Genomic DNA, 16,314 nt, shown 5'->3' with positions numbered 1-16,314 from the left:
GCAATTTGTAACTTTACTGTAGTTTTCAAATGGCTGTACAAGTAGTGTATAGTGCTGTCTTGAGCATGTTCAGGTATAGTGTCACCGAGTTCTGACCTTTTTTTGCATGGGAAAACACTGAAAGCATAAACTGTCGTAATACAAGGATACAAGGATACAAGGAAGTTTATTGTCACATGCATATAGTTACTGGAAGTAAGAAATGCAGTGAAATTATGTCTGGTGTCAGCCTATTTGTGCATTAATGGGGGTATGAATGAATGAAAACATGACAAAGCCATTTGACTATCTTGTTCATAAACAATGGTGTGAAGACTTCTCATTTTGATGACACTGGCAGTTTCATTGACATAAATACTTGCTTTTGAGGAATGGACTATCCATTTTGAGCAAGTGATATGCTTTTGCAGGTTATCCACTAGGTTTTGCAGTTTGCACTAATTGTTTTGAGAAATGCACTAACTGCTGTGCAAATGTTAATAGTGATGTGAGAAAAGCACCAAAGCGACTGAGAAAAAATGTAATTATTTCTCTAGAGCAATGTGAAAAAGCGAGGAGAAGTGCAGGCCCAAGTACAGTAGTGGTGCTGGTAAGGAGGTCATCAGAGCAAAGAGTAGCCGCACACTAATATAAAATAATATAAAAGAGATCATAGTGTGTAATTACTGAGGTGTTACAGTGCCTGTAAAATAAAAACATTCACCCCCTTGGATATTTCCCCTTTCACTGCTTTTATAAATGAATCTTGATCAATTTAATTTGTTGTTTTTTTTTACAAAGTAATGTTGATTAATTAGAAATATATAATGCAAATAAAGCAATTGCTTTTGTAAGGGGTGAATATTTTTATAGGCACTGTCTCAAACTGGATTACTTCACCCTTCTCATCTCTACTGCAGGTCTCACTTGATGCTGACGGCAACATCCCATGACAGGCTTCAAAACCGGTGACTGGACGGAACATCTGTCAGAAGAGAATTGGCCATCGCATCACTTCCTGTGTGGAGTGACAGGGGCATCACTTCCTGTGTGGGGTGCCAGGGTTACTCCAGAAGTCGTCTGATGGAGAGAGAAAGAAAAACAAAACCACCACTTCTGCCTTTTTCCCGTCATCCCAGTTGTGTTCCGCCCTGAAGTTGAATGAATTAGACATACGTGGGCAATGTAGTACATCAGTTCATTCAGTAATGCAGAACTGTGCCTAGTTCTGCTTTCACATGAGGACTAATGATGACCAGGGATTGAGGAATTCATAGAAACCTTCCCTCTGAGGTAATTCTGCTCAAAGGAATCTTAGGCTGAGGGCGAGTCACCGCATGAATGGCTCATAAAATCATGATCACATCTTGCAACAGTTACATAACCCCAAACCCTGGGGTGGCTGTGAGAATTACCCTCACACACATCTCCAATTCAGAAATGTCTCTCTCTCTCTCTCTCTCTCTCACACACACACACAAGCAAAAACATTTATACTGTGTACAGTTTAGACTGCCATGGCCTATTATAGCAACACTATGTAGCGCTGTGCTGCGTTTTGTTTTGGAGTATGTCTTCAAGTTCTGGGATCATCTTCAAATAAATGTGTGTGCTGCTGCCTGGTCTGCAGGGCCGTACATTCAGAAGCCTGTAAACCTGTAGGCATTTTTGAGGAGAAGTTTGTTCTAAATTATATGTTGAAAATGTCACTGTGTTCCAAATACTGTATGAACCCACTGTGTAACATTGAAATAAGGGTCTATGTTTTTAATAATTGTTAGCAAAACAATATGTGTATAGGTCATAGGTGAGACACTACAGCTAAAAAAGTTACAATTTTAATATATTTCACAATGAAACTTTCCTAGTTTGTTACGCACTTTAACACAAGTAATTTATGTATTGCAAGTTTTCTGAAATGTTATGTTTATATATGCAAAGAGGCATTATCTATGTAAATATGAATTCATTTGCAAACATTTCCAAAAACTGAAATCTAAACATTACAAATAGTTTTGGATAAGTGTTTCAGAATGTGCGGAAAAAATAATTATAGGAAAACACCCTCTAAAGGTATGGTGTGCCCAGAAAGCCTTTTCGTTCTCTCTCCCAGAGCGCTATGATGGATGCAACGGCTTTACAGTTGCTCATTCCCTGCAAGGTGGAAGCAGCCAAGAAGCCCCCTGCATACACAGTGCAGTGAAGTCTCCCTAGTTACAGTGAAGCACCACATTCAGGTCAGGACACAGTGAAGTCTTTTGGTCTTTTGGTCTATGGTCTTTTGGGCCCCCACCGTCGACCTTAAGGCAGCGCTGCCTGGAAGGCAAAGGTGAGGGTTAGGGTTAGGGTTAGGGTTAGGGGCCTTGAAGTCCACGGTGGGGGCCCAAAAGACCATCAAGCCCTCTGCTTGAGCTGCGAAGCAGACAAAAGGTTCTCACTAGGCATAAAGTGTGTAGCCACAGTTCCTCCTGGGACGCTTGGGCAGAAGGCAGGCAGCTCAATGACTCCTCCTAAGGCAGGTCAATCACATTGGAAATAACAAAGCGGCAGCACTAAAGCGTAACGCAACACTCAGACCATAATAAGTTCTATCTCGTTCCTATGTCACAGAAACGGTCTGCCTAAACTGACAATTGAATACGATCCGATGATACCACTGGTCAATGTGTTTCCTGCCTACTGTAAGGGGCGAGGTCAACACTTTAGGTAGGTATAAAGGATTTGGATGCTGGAGCATGAGATCCCACAGGGCACAGAAATGATTGTCATCCTCTGCCACAATAAACAATCTGCTATAAAACACCCTCAGTGTGTCTTATGCAGGAAATGGGTGAATGGAGGCTCCGTTGTGGATAGAATTCTTGTGAAATGAGGGGAAGGGATATGTAATCATCCCACCTCTTGTAACTTTAAACACCATGTCCTATTCTCTACACCTGACTGACTTATGCATTTGTCATGTATACAGACCTTACTGTCCTGTATCTGACCCTAGGCAGATGGGTCAGGCCCTTGACTCGTGGATCTGCTCGAGGTTTTTTCCTATATGTATCTCCAATTCTAGGGAGTTTTTCCCCCGTTACCCCTGTTACCCATGGGCCTCCATTTCTTTTCTTTTCTTTTCTCTGATTGTCTAACACTCTGTAAAACGACATGAGACATGTGTAATGTTTTGGCCTCTTTTAATTTCAATTAAATTGAAATTGAAAGGGTGAATGAACTAGTGTTAATTTTGTCACCTATTTTTTTAATTTAGTCTTAGTCTTGTCTTGTGACGAAATGTCCTTTTTAGTCTTTGTCATATTTAGTCATTCAAATATCATTTTTGTTAGTCAAGTTTTAGCTCAGCTAAAAGTCTCGTCATTTTAGTCTAGTTTTAGTCATAAGAAAACTAAAGGTATCTTAGTCTTAGTCAGTTTTAGTCAACACATTTTAGTCTTTTTTTATAACAAATTATTTCTGATTACCATTTGAGTCAAATAGTGTTTCACACATCTCAATTTTCCAACAATATTGTGTGTCCACAGGGCTACTCGTCTGTTATAATTACTCATTCTGATTTTTTGTCAGTCAGTATGTTTACATGCACAGGTAAGTCGAGCTACAGTTATAGCTCGGCTGGGATTTGACCATAGACAGTAAAAGATTTGACTGGACCACTGTCTTATTCGTAGACCAGTGTTTCTCAAAGTGTGGTCCGGGAATCACTGGTGGTCCGCAAGCTATCTCAAGTGGTCCGTGAGCAGACGTGGTAAAATATAATATAGATGAGTTGTTTGCAATATTGAACCAACTTGTATGTAAAAAACAGTTCTGCAACACTGTCTATGTAAGATATGCCAGTTTAAATCATACAGTATGAATCCACACAATAAGCAAAGTGCAAAGACAATAAGCAAGGTGGTTCAGTGAGTAGGCCTATAGTGTAGACTAATTATAGGCTACTGTTGAAGTAGGTCTAATCTTTTTTTTTTTTTTTTTTTTAGCTAGGGTTAGTTAAGTGGTCCTGAAACTGAAAAAGTTTGAGAAACACTGTCGTAGACCAAAGTATTAATGTTTTACTCCTCCTCGCTAGATGGCTTATATATACCAAACACAACACATTCCCCAAACAGACTCTCCATCTTAGCCATAGCTAACTTGCTAGCGAACTTTCCATATTAGCTTACTTGCTAGCAAACTTTGCATCATCAGTCTAACTAGTTAAATAGTTGACATTACATGATGAACATTTTCGTATGGACATTCTGGTGGATGTTAATTTGTATGAGAGAAGCTTCAACTTCTGGGTATGTAGCATTGTGGCATAAAGCTTAGGTAGTTAGTTGGTAACTCTGGCAGAAATCTCCAGTGTTCTTGTTCCATGTAGTTTCGTGTTGCAGCCACAGGGTTGCAGCAACAGCACGTAGACTAGCCTACAGGAAAGCTGTTGCGTATGAACTCATTCGGAATATTTTGAAAACATAACAGCTAGATATTCTGTCTTCTCATTTTGTAGACGAAAATGAAGAGAGATTTTATCTTAGTTCTTATTTCATGCAAAACATTTTAGTCTCGTCTTTTTTCGTCAACAATAATTCATCTTAAGATAGTCTTAGTCAGTGTTTCAGGACATTACTGCCGTCTCGTCATCGTCTCGTCTTAGTCATGAAAAAAAAGGTCGTTGACAAACATATTTCCTCTCGTCTCGTCTGACGAAATTAACACTAGAATGAACTGATGCACATGGCCTTCCAGAATTATTTCGAGAACCTACAGTATGAGGAGCCTGCGTGCATGTTCGCCATATAATGAGGTGAGCAGTGAGGTGTGGGGTGTGCAAAGACATGTGCTTGGCAGATTGGGCTGCAGGTAAAGGCAAGAAATGGCCTAAGGGGCGTCAATTGCATGTAGGTCAAGTGAGAGAAAACTAGCCCCCACCCACTTAAAGGCGAATTCCGGCGAGTTTTCACATAGAGTACTGTCGGTATGAGAAAAAAAAAACATTCGCCAGCCAGGCAGCTACAGCGCTACACACTGGGGGCATGAAGATAGGGGTTCATGAACAAGCCCCGAGAGTCTAGCGCTTCAGAAACTCCAGCTACGTAATTGTGAAACTGAACCCCCCCCCCCCCTGTACCGACAGTACTCGGTGACCTCAAGAAACAGAGATCTATGTGAAAAATCCCAAGGGCCCACTCAGCAGCATCCTGGAAGCATGTCTATTTTATATAAGTATAAGTAAGGTAAAGGTATAAGGTAAATATACTCTTTTGATCCCGTGAGGGAAATTTGGTCTCTGCATTTATCCCAATCAGTGAATTAGTGAAACACACTCAGCACACAGTGAACACACAGTGAGGTGAAGCACACACTAATCCCGGCACAGTGAGCTGCCTGCAACAACAGTGGCGCTCGGGGACCAGTGAGGGGTTGGGTGCCTTGCTCAAGGGCACTTCAGCCGTTCCTACTGGTCGGGGCCGGCAACCCTCCGGTTACAAGTCCGAAGCGCTAACCAGTAGGCCACGGCTGCGATACCTTTGCCCACTTTTATAACTCGCATCAGAAGCATGCTCTGTGCCTTCAGCTTCACGCATGCGTGTCATGTCTGGTCTCAGTCTCAGTCAAGTGAGCTCAAGGTGGACTACGGCTCACACTGACCGCTCTGTGTTGTCGGTCCAACACCAGCAACTGCCTAGAATTGTTGCTGCAGTTCTGTGAAGTTGGCTCTCGGCGAGTACGGCCATCACAGCTAGACTCTAGAATCACATCAGCTTGTGTTCATGTCTGCAACCTTGTATGTGGCACACTCTGATGGCAGTTTAGAACAAGACATGTTTGTCCATTGTGTGAACTCATCTGAAAGAGAACATACTTTGATGGTATGAATATACAGTAATGGTTCAGTTCATCACGTGATCTAGAGTGTCTTCCCATTGGTTAACGTCTCTGTAAATGTATTGTTTTAATCAAGTTAAAGGTGCTCTAAGCATACCCATTAGTTTTTTAGGCTAAAACATTTTTTGTCACTTACAACAAACATCACCTTACCATCCGCTAGCTGCCTGTGTCCTGAATACACTGTAAAAAAACGCGATCTCTGTAGACAGCCCAGACAACAAAAACAACCTGGGCCAACCTAGCCCATAAAACATAACAAACTGTTCCAGCAAATCACAGACGAGATGCGCGTTTAGGAGAGTTTCAATTGCAAGGGAGGGAGTAGCGAGCTAGCTCTGTTTTGTTTGAACGTCAACAGAAGTGACATTACCCAGCATCCCTTAGAGCGCCTTTAAGATTTTTACTGTACCACCCACTTTTCACTTGTTTCTTGCTTGACCTGGATTTTGGGCAGCCATTTAAAAAAAAAAATATTATTTACAACTAAATAGTGACGAGTTTTATAGCTTGTTATACAACAGAACTGGATTCAGCACCTTAAAATCATAGAGAAACAACACATGTAATAGCCTACTTTTCCTAACAAATTTCCACCATATTTTTTTCAAGGCTATTTCTCAATTTTGGATTCTGACTAATGCACTCACCGGTCATTCCCTCCGGCCATTCAGACGAGTTTTGTGGTCCTGGATCCATCCCAGGAAAATGTCAGAAAAGCTGATAAAACATGGCTACTGTATATTGACTACAAGAAGATGTGAGCGAAAACCTGTTGGCGCATTTCTATAAAGCCATCATAGAGTCTCATCAGCTCATCCATCACTGTCTGGTGTGGGAACTCAGACAGTTATACCAAAAGAGGGAAATTAGAGAGGGTTGTCGCCAAAGCCACTGACTTATGCTGCATTCCAGACAACTTGGACGTTGGACTTCAATTTCAACCTTGAAGTTAGGGTAGATTGACTTACACCAAGTTCCGAAGGGGGAACTCCCAATTTCAAGTGGCATTCCATTGTACTTTTTCCCAATAGGTCAGAATTCTTGTCTGGAATAAAATTGGGAGAATTCAACTTGGAAATATCTGATGGACGTTACCAAGGCTACACTCTGACAGTTTACGTGATGATGGTTTTTGAATACCAGCCAATCAGAAAGATTATCACAGAAAATGTGGGGTGGGTTTGATCCAGCAAGACCACAGCATGGCAAGCATTGTTCTTCTCAAAGTTTACTTGTTTATTATTCCTTTTCACCCACTTTTTGGACGAACTACTGCTCCTAGACCGCTTTGAGCTATCGACGGAGTTAATTCGAACTCCAAAAATTCAGGCCCCATCTGGCAATGTCTAATGTGTAACTTGCTTGTTACTTTTCATGAATGACAAGTGTCGTTCTGGCCAGCTTCGTTTTTTTTAAAAGTGAATCCATGGGTATTCCCCATTAAGTTTTTGACTATCTTGTTCATAAACGATGGTGTCAAGACTTCTAATTTTGATGACACTGACAGTTTCATTGACATGAATACCTGCTTTTGAGGAATGGACTATCCATTTTGACCAAGTGGCGAATGCTTTTTGCAGGTCATCCACTATGTTTTGCAGTTTGCACTAATTGTTTTGAGAATTGCACTAACTGCTGTGCAAATGTTAATAGTGATGTGAGAAAAGCACCAAAGCGACTGAGAAAAACTGTAAAGCCGACCTAACGATGAGTCCCTTCATGACGGTGTGTTGCAATGCATTCTGGGTGCTGTGCTGTGATTCGACGGCTCGTCACCTGACCCACCAAACAACGATGCTTGAACTAAACGTAGTAAAAATAAATCGCTACCAAGGCACCAAATAGCAACACACTTACACCGTAGCATAATGAGGGTATCTACATGTAAACCGAAGCATTGAGAACTGTGTAAGTCTACAGGCATGTCTGATAGGTATTAGGTTCTGCTCCATTTACTGATTTATAAACAAGCAGTAGTGCTTTAAAGTCAATTCTGTGACTTACTGAAAGCCAGTGCAGGGACTTAAGAATTGGAGTAATGCGGTCAGTTCTTTTAGTTTTTGTGAGAACCCCTGCTGCTGCATTTTGCATCACCTGAAGCTGTTTGGTAGTCTTTTTAGGGAGGCCTGTGAGAAGCCCATTGCAGTAATCAACCCTGCTGGAGATAAATTAATGAGTTTTTCTAAATCTCTAAGTTTGGCAATTTTTGAGGTGGTAAAAAGCTGATTTAGCTATTGCTTTCATGTGGCTGTTGAAATGTAGATCACTGTCAATTAATACACCAAGATTTTTAATGTTATCCTTTGCTTTCAACCCTTTTCTGTCAAGGAGAGTGGCAACCCCAAGTCTTTCCTCCTTTTTACCAAATATAATTACTTCAGTTTTGTCTTTGTTCAGCTGAAGAAACATTTGAGACATTCAGTTGTTAATTTTTTCAATACACTGACAAAGAGATTCTAGGGGACCATACTCATTTGGTGACAGAGCTAAGTAAATGTGTGTGTTATCTGTGTGTTATAGCTATGATAAGAAATCAATTTATTTTGGATGATTTGCCCAGGTGGGTGCATATATAGAGGTTGAATAATAGTGGCCCCAAGATCGACCCCAGGGGAACACCACAGATCAAGGACGTTGGTGTTGAGGTACAGTTGTCGATTACAATTGCTGTTTAGCATGGAGGCATCCAGGTTATTCTTCTTGAGAAGTGGCTTTACAACAGCTGTTTTCAGTGACTTAAGAAAAGGGCCAGACAGCAATAATATATTTACAATGTGAAGGACATTTGCTGCTATAAGGTGAAAAACAGCTTCTTTTTGGGGCTTTAATGTTGCAGATGGCTTCTGTGGAGCCAGCTATTCAGTCTGTTCAGTAATCACATCAAACAAAGAATTATCATAAATATATCTATATAAATTCACAACAGACTGCAGATACATTATGACAATTTATTATTTAAAAAAAAAATGATACATTTAAAAAGGCCAATTCCATACAGAAATATGCGCTATGCTACAAGAAGTCATGAACAAAAAGGTTAGATTAGGTAAGGAAAGGTAAAGTCAGTTTACAGCAAATTTTCTAGCACAGTGGCCACTCAAAGCGCTTAATAGACAAGAAGCTCAAAAAAACTACCATCCACACACTCACACACCATTGTGTCTTTATGTCCCAACACACACACACACACACACACTCACTCACTCACTTCACTCACACACACACACACACACATCAGAAGTGGTGGTTTGTTGCTTTAGGTCGCAGCTGTTATTGCAAATCTGTACCAACCACCAACAGGCCAAGATACCAATAATTTCTAACCCAAAACACTCACTCACTCACACAAACACACACTCAGTTTTTCCATGCAGTGTTCCACTGTCTCAACACATCCCACACTTTTGCAAATGTTGCATGTGTCATGGCTCAGACCGTTTGAGTTGCACAACTGCAGAGGTAGGGGGTGGGCTCATCAGCGAGTTTCTATTTCCACCGAGGCTAAAATTAGAACGCTGGACGCCACGCAAGAAGCACAGATTTAATCGCTGGATGGCACCTCCTGTCCAGGTTCACCTTCCCACGCTGGAGTGTCACCTGAGACGCTGGAGTGTCACCGGAACCCGCCCAGTTGTGGCCCAGTTGTGGCCCAGTTCAGGCCCAAACCCCATGACATCTGCACCTGCATGAGCCCGATGACACCAGGATGCACCTGCAGCTCAACACAATTATGTGTTGAGGTTGCACACACACACACACACGTGCACAAGCATAAAACACATGCACCCTCCACACACAAGCACACATTCACTCAATCACTCACTCACAGATACAGTATATGCAAACTCAAATACACACATGCACACACTAGACACACAAGAGATGACATGGCAAATCACGATAACACTTCAGCAGCAGCCTGGATTAGTGGCTGCACTGACAGTGAGGTCCACAGACGTTCCAATCACCACCTCTCACTAAGAGCTCTTTGTGCACCATTCCTAAAAGAACAGCCGAGAAAATGGGGGAGTTGGCTTTGTGTTGACATGGCAACAGCATTCCAGTCACTGTGGAAACTGTAAACAAGGATCAGAACAGAGAAGGTCTCCATGGAAACGTGGGGGGAATGAAACAAAATTGAAGAGCAGGGGAGAGTGGACGACCAATGTGCTGCACAGCAAAAGGCATCTGCTAGGGTCACTGCACAGGGGAGGCGGGGTCCTAACTCACACTCTGCACGAGCGTCCAGAACGGCACAGGAGAAGATTGGCAGCATGACAAAGCACACTGGTCCTGCAGTTGTGGGAGCGAGAAATATGCTGAGTCAGCGTGAGGCTGATAAAGGACACTGGTCCTTCCGTGAGGAGAGCGAGAAATACGCTGAGTCAGCGTGAGGGGCATCTCTGGGGCAGTGCATGAAAGGGGAGGCTTTGTCTCTCGGAGTCTTCTGCTGGCTGCACTGCGTCGGAGGATGACAAAGACTGTCTCCTTGTTTTTGAGGAGGAGGGAATGTGTGGTGGAGCCAGAGGCAAAGACCAGACAATGTGTCTGTGCGTGTGTGTGTGTGTGTGTGTGTGTGTGTGTGTGTGTGGGGGCTGTGGGGGGTTGGATATGAAGCAATCTGTGTTTTTACTGGGCCAAATTTCTGGTGTGTCTATGTACTGACGTGTAATTACAAGAAGTGTAGGAATGTACAGTATGTGTGCGTCTATTTGTGTGTGTGTGTGTCTATTTGCGTGTGTGTGTGTGCGTCTATTTGTGCGTGTGTGCGTCTATTTGTGCGTGTGTGTGTCTATTTGCGTGTGTATGTTGGTGCGTCTATTTGGAAGTTTGCGCGTGTGTGCGTGTGCATGTGCGTGTCCGTCTGTGTGTGTGTGTGTTTGCGTGTCCGTCTGTCTGTGTGTGTGTGTGTGTGTGTGTGTCGCGTGCGTGCGTGCGCCCTACAGTGCAGAGATGGCTTTGGCGGCTACTCTCCGGCCGAGTGGCAGGGTGAGGTCAGAGATGGACAAGACCACTTTGGGCTTCGCCAGGGCAGGCAGCTTCACCAGCTCAGACACCTAGGAATGAAGAAACACACACACACACACACACGCAAGCACGCACGCACGCACACACACACACACACAAACACACATCATCATGTTAACAGTCAAAGGATCTGGTGCCCTGTTCATTCTTATGTTTATACTGAAAGCTCTGCAGAAACTGTATGTTTCTCTCTCCACTCACTCTCTACATCCCTCGCTCTCTCTCCATCCCTCTTTTCCTCTCACCATGGTGAAGAGCATGAACTGCAGGATACTTCCTTGGATCTCTCTCCACCCCCCCTCTCTCACCATGCTTTCTCGGCTCTCTCTCTCACCATGGTTAAGGGCATGAACTGAAGGATGCTTTCTTGGCTCTCTCCCCCCCTCTCTCTTTCTCCCCCCCCCTTCTCTCTCTCACCATGGTGAAGGGCATGAACTGCAGGATGCTCCCCCGGCTGCCCTGCTCCAGGCACTCCACACACTCCTCCATGAAGCTCTGCACAAACTGGGTGTGTGGACCGGCCGTCTTGGACGCCAGGATGGACGAGATCAGCAGGAACAGGTTGGCTGCACCGAGATAGAGAGATGGTGAGGGGAAGAGAGTGAGAGAGAGAGAGGGAGAGACATGAATAGCAAGCTGACACATTGCTGTACAGTGCTGAAAAGGTCTTACGTAATCAGTTAACAATGAATTGCACCCTGCAGCTGCCCGGGCTTGAACCCGCAACATGTAGCAACTCAGATTAGGAGGCGAGCGTGCTAGTAAGGGAGCTAAAACCCATATTAGCATCTGTTGCTAATCAATCTTTTAATGCACTAGGAGGGAGGCTAACCTAGCATACACACGGCATAGCTATCACACAACCCATGGGAGTTAGCATCTGTTGCTAATCAATCTCTTAATGCACTAGGAGGGAGGCTAACCTAGCATACACATGGCATAGCTATCACACAACCCATGGGAGTTAGCATCTGTTGCTAATCAATCTCTTAATGCACTAGGAGGGAGGCTAACCTAGCATACATACTGCATAGCTATTACACAACCCATTGGAGTTAGCATCTGTTGCTAATCAATCTCTTAATGCGCTAGGAGGGAGGCTAACCTAGCATACATACTGCACAGCTATTGCACCAGCTGGCTATTGTTACAAATGCAAAAAACCAGACACCCAAATCAACTTCACTACTTAAAAATGTTTGGAAATCGAACTATTGTACATATTGACAGGATGACCAGTAGCAAACAATATGTTTACAATATGAATTTGACCCCCAACCTATTCTTGTTTTCCATCCGACTCTTTTGGCGGCCATTTTGGAAATATGGCAATACAAAATTTGCCACCACCTAAATGTAATGTTATCATCCAGAAATGTTAACTAAATATCCTAACACCAAAAATGCAAAAACCTCAATGACTTATTTTTGTAAAGGGGTCTGACCTAATTTGGAAGTTTCCCCCCTTACTAATATGTGCATTTTCACAGCATTTTCGGGAAACACACCGAGAGCTGACTGACTCAGTGCCATGACACACCTCCAAACCCATTTCTCTTCTTTTATCAGAAGGACAAACAGACTAGTTGCATAAGCACTCAAAAACAGACAAAAACTTTAAACTTTAAAGGGATATTCCACCATTTGGGGAATTACACTCATTTTCCACCTCCCCTTGAGTTAAACAATTGATTTTCACTAGGGCTGTCAATCGATTAAAAAATGTAATTTAATTAATTAATCTAAATTAATCGCATGCATCCATTTTTGCTATGAACATATCTTAAAAACAAGTTTGGCAGTCGAGTGAACCGCCAAACCAACATTATAGACTTTAAAGTTCAATGTGTCTCTCATACATAGTACCTGGTGTCAGATTTTTAGCATGATAAATGCAAATGACTGAAGTTACCACTCACTGTCAATGACATGTGCAGAGTAGGCTACCCTAACATGTGTGGAATACCACCTATGATTTATCCTTTTTTTGGGCATTCAAACATGTAGATTTTTATTCACATAATTATCAGGTTGTATAAGTATAAGTAAGTATATATACTCTTTTGATCCCGTGAGGGAAATTTGGTCTCAATCCGTGAATTAGTGAAACACACTCAGCACACAGTGAGGTGAAGCACACACTAATCCCGGCGCAGTGAGCTGCCTGCAACAACAGCGGCGCTCGGGGAGCAGTGAGGGGTTAGGAGCCTTGCTCAAGGGCTTCAGCCGTGCCTACTGGTCGGGGTTCGAACCGGCAACCCTCCGTTTACAAGTCCGAAGTGCTAACCAGTAGGCCACGGCTGCCCCCGTTGTTGCCTTTTCTATCCAGCAGGTGGCAGTCCAGGATAATAAATAGCACAAAGGAGCAAAGAAATTAAAGCAGCATAGCCTACAAGTGCAAACGGAAATGTAATGTGTGAAGTTATTGGAATGGAAATAAATGTAACCACCTTTCACATACATACTTTCCTTTCTCTCTACATACTTTTGAAGACATTTTGTTTCAAGTGTGCAACAAATGTAGTCAATTGTAGTCAAGAACTATACTCTCATTCCAGCGGAATAATCATGGAACACCATGGGCGCAGCAGCACAATGATATCATGCAGCACCTGACAATAGTCCCCATCGGCTAACTTTCAGCAACAAGGTTGAGCTGCAGCAGACAAATTGGTTAGAAACTGGATTATTACGCCTGAATAAGAGTATAGTTCCATATCAAATCAGCCTAGAAAACACCACATTTCCTTTTCCATTAGTCTTATTACACTTTCTAACTTAAGAAGCTACAAGTTTTAAATAGGAAAATTACCGGAAATCTTAGTCGATTTTAAACGTGATGCTAGCAGGCGAGATGCTAATGGTCTAATCCGATTCAATGATCCAGTACTCGGTTGAGGGGTTCAGTCTCTCTCTCTCTCACACACACACATATTCACCCAGCACTCGGTTGAGGGGTTCACTCTCTCTCTCTCTCTCTCTCTCTCTCTCTCTCTCACACACACACACACACACACACACACACACACACACACACACACACACACACACACACTCACACACACACACACTCACCCAGTACTCGGTTGAGGGGGTCTCTCATGTTGACGGCATGCAGCTGCGATGCGGACAGAGAGCTGCTCATGGTCCGATCACCTGGGAAGGGCAAAGGTCAAAGGTCAGTGTGAGTGAGGTCTGGCAGCCAGAACTTTCCCAGCATGCAATGCAACAGAGGTTACAGTCACACACCCACCAGGTTCCAGACGGCGAGGAGACCACTGCTATGCAGCAACAGCATTGAGAGCTTTTGATTTGTTAGAAACAGGGAACGACAAATGCCTATCGACAGCTGCAAACAGATGAGCCTCATTTATGACATTTGTACTTCCTATCAGTGCTATTTTAACCTGTTCCAATCAAGCTCCCAACTCATGGAACTCAACTAGAATTACACCCTAGCGACCACAGATGGAACTCAACTAGAATTATACCCTAGCGACCACAGATGAAACACAACTAGAATTATATCCTAGCGACCACAGATGGAACACAACTAGAATTATACCCTAGTGACCACAGATGTGTGCACACTCAGATTGGTGCACTCTCTCAGTAATGACATTTACTGAAAAACAACCACAAAGCCAGACACCAGCCTTGAAAAAAACACACACTAGGTTTCACTTTTACGGCATGCAATCATTTCCAGTATTAATGGTGATGTGATGACCATGCACTCACACTGCAAGAGTGTGTCCAGACGGACGGTGTGCTTTTTCCCATTTCTCTGGAAGGCCGACTGATAGTGACCGAATAGTCAAAGAATTGTCTGAGTACATGGTCTTGACGACAGGATGTCAGGGCAACACACGGGACTCTTCCGTAAGGAGGCTACTGAAAAGGCAGAGATCCCAAACCACAGACCTGCCAACAAACAGGGCCTTGCCACAACAATCTTATTCCACATTATGCCCCTTTTCCACCACATTACAAACATCTATTAGCTAATCGTTTGCTCACATATGCTCTCGGCAGCGTGTTCACGTATTTAATGGTGTTGAGCAAGACTACAGTAGTCAGTTGATGCCATTTCCAGTAAGTGAGCCTTCCAGTGTAGGATCAGACAGGAGAGCAGCCTGTGGCCTACAGTAACTGCAACTGTCACCCCGTTATTCATGATTCACAGATTAGTCTGCTCACAACCATGACTCATCAAATGTGCACTGCCCAAAGGAGAGATGGCTGTCGATCAAATCACTCCCATACGAGAGATCCCAAACGAGAGAGCCCAAACGAGAGAGCCCAAACGAGAGAGCCCAAACGAGAGATCCCATACGAGAGATCCCAAAGGAGAGATCCCATACGAGAGAGCCCATACGAGAGATCCCAAACGAGAGAGCCCAAACGAGAGATCCCAAACGAGAGCCCCAACGAGATCCCAAACGAGAGAGCCCATACGAGAGAGCCCATACGAGAGATCCCAAACGAGAGAGCCCAAACGAGAGATCCCAAACGAGAGAGCCCATACGAGAGAGCCCATACGAGAGATCCCATACGAGAGATCCCAAAGGAGAGAGCCCAAACGAGAGATCCCAAAGGAGAGATTCCAAAAGAGAGATCCCAAAGGAGAGATCCCATACGAGAGATCCCATACGAGAGAGCCCAAACGAGAGATCCCAAACGAGAGATCCCAAAGGAGAGATCCCAAAGGAGAGATCCCAAACGAGAGATCCCAAACGAGAGAGCCCAAAGGAGAGATCCCATACGAGAGATCCCAAACGAGAGATCCCAAACGAGAGATCCCATACGAGAGATCCCTGGCACTCGACTCGACAGAAGACAGTAGCGTCCCGGTGACACGCTACTCACACCCCAGGGTTCCCACTCGAAGTGAAATGTAAAATTCCATGACTTTTCCCTGACTTTCCCTGTCAAAACAACTACATTTCCATGACCTACTTTATAATGAAGGGTACAATATTTCAGAACAGTCGTGTAGCGTTCAAGAATTGTTTAATTTTTTTAGAGCGAGAGATGAATAAATGGGTATTGAATGAACAAAGTTGGGCTAACCACAACTACAGTGCTCAAGCAAGCAGTAATGCTAATAACCTGATATACACAAATTCTGAATTCAAAATTCCCTGATGTTCCATGACTTTGCCCCCAAAATTATAAAATTCCCTGACTTTCCATGTCTGGAGTAGCCTTTCCAAAATTCCATGATATTCCAGAAATTCCATGACCCGTGGGAACCCTGACACCCCTATATATACGGGAACACCAGCATGTCCTGGAACCCCCACACACACACACACACAAAAAAAATGTTGTGGGATGCTGGGTGACGTGATATGGAGATTACCAGATTACTCTTAATGTCACACACACCCACACACACACACCCACACATTGCGCAACTTGACT

At 43.5% G+C, this 16,314-nt stretch overlaps 1 protein-coding gene across 1 annotated transcript in view; it reads right to left on the bottom strand.

Moving 5' to 3' along the window:
* Positions 1-10,676: 10,676 nt before the first annotated feature.
* The window catches only part of med24 (mediator complex subunit 24), a 36,123-nt gene continuing 30,485 nt past the window's right edge, over positions 10,677-16,314 (bottom strand). Inside the window, exons 26-28 of the mRNA XM_048245517.1 lie at positions 13,963-14,043; positions 11,305-11,453; positions 10,677-10,916 (exon numbers count right to left, since the gene is read on the bottom strand). Coding sequence (XP_048101474.1) covers positions 10,800-10,916; positions 11,305-11,453; positions 13,963-14,043 — 347 coding nt within the window. The 3' untranslated portion in view covers positions 10,677-10,799. The remainder of the gene's footprint in view (positions 10,917-11,304; positions 11,454-13,962; positions 14,044-16,314) is intronic.

Source organism: Alosa alosa, chromosome 6 (genome assembly GCF_017589495.1).
Source record: "Alosa alosa isolate M-15738 ecotype Scorff River chromosome 6, AALO_Geno_1.1, whole genome shotgun sequence".
NCBI lineage: Eukaryota > Metazoa > Chordata > Actinopteri > Clupeiformes > Clupeidae > Alosa > Alosa alosa.
Note: the sequence above shows the minus strand (reverse complement) of the source record. Positions and strands in the feature narration are given on the sequence as shown.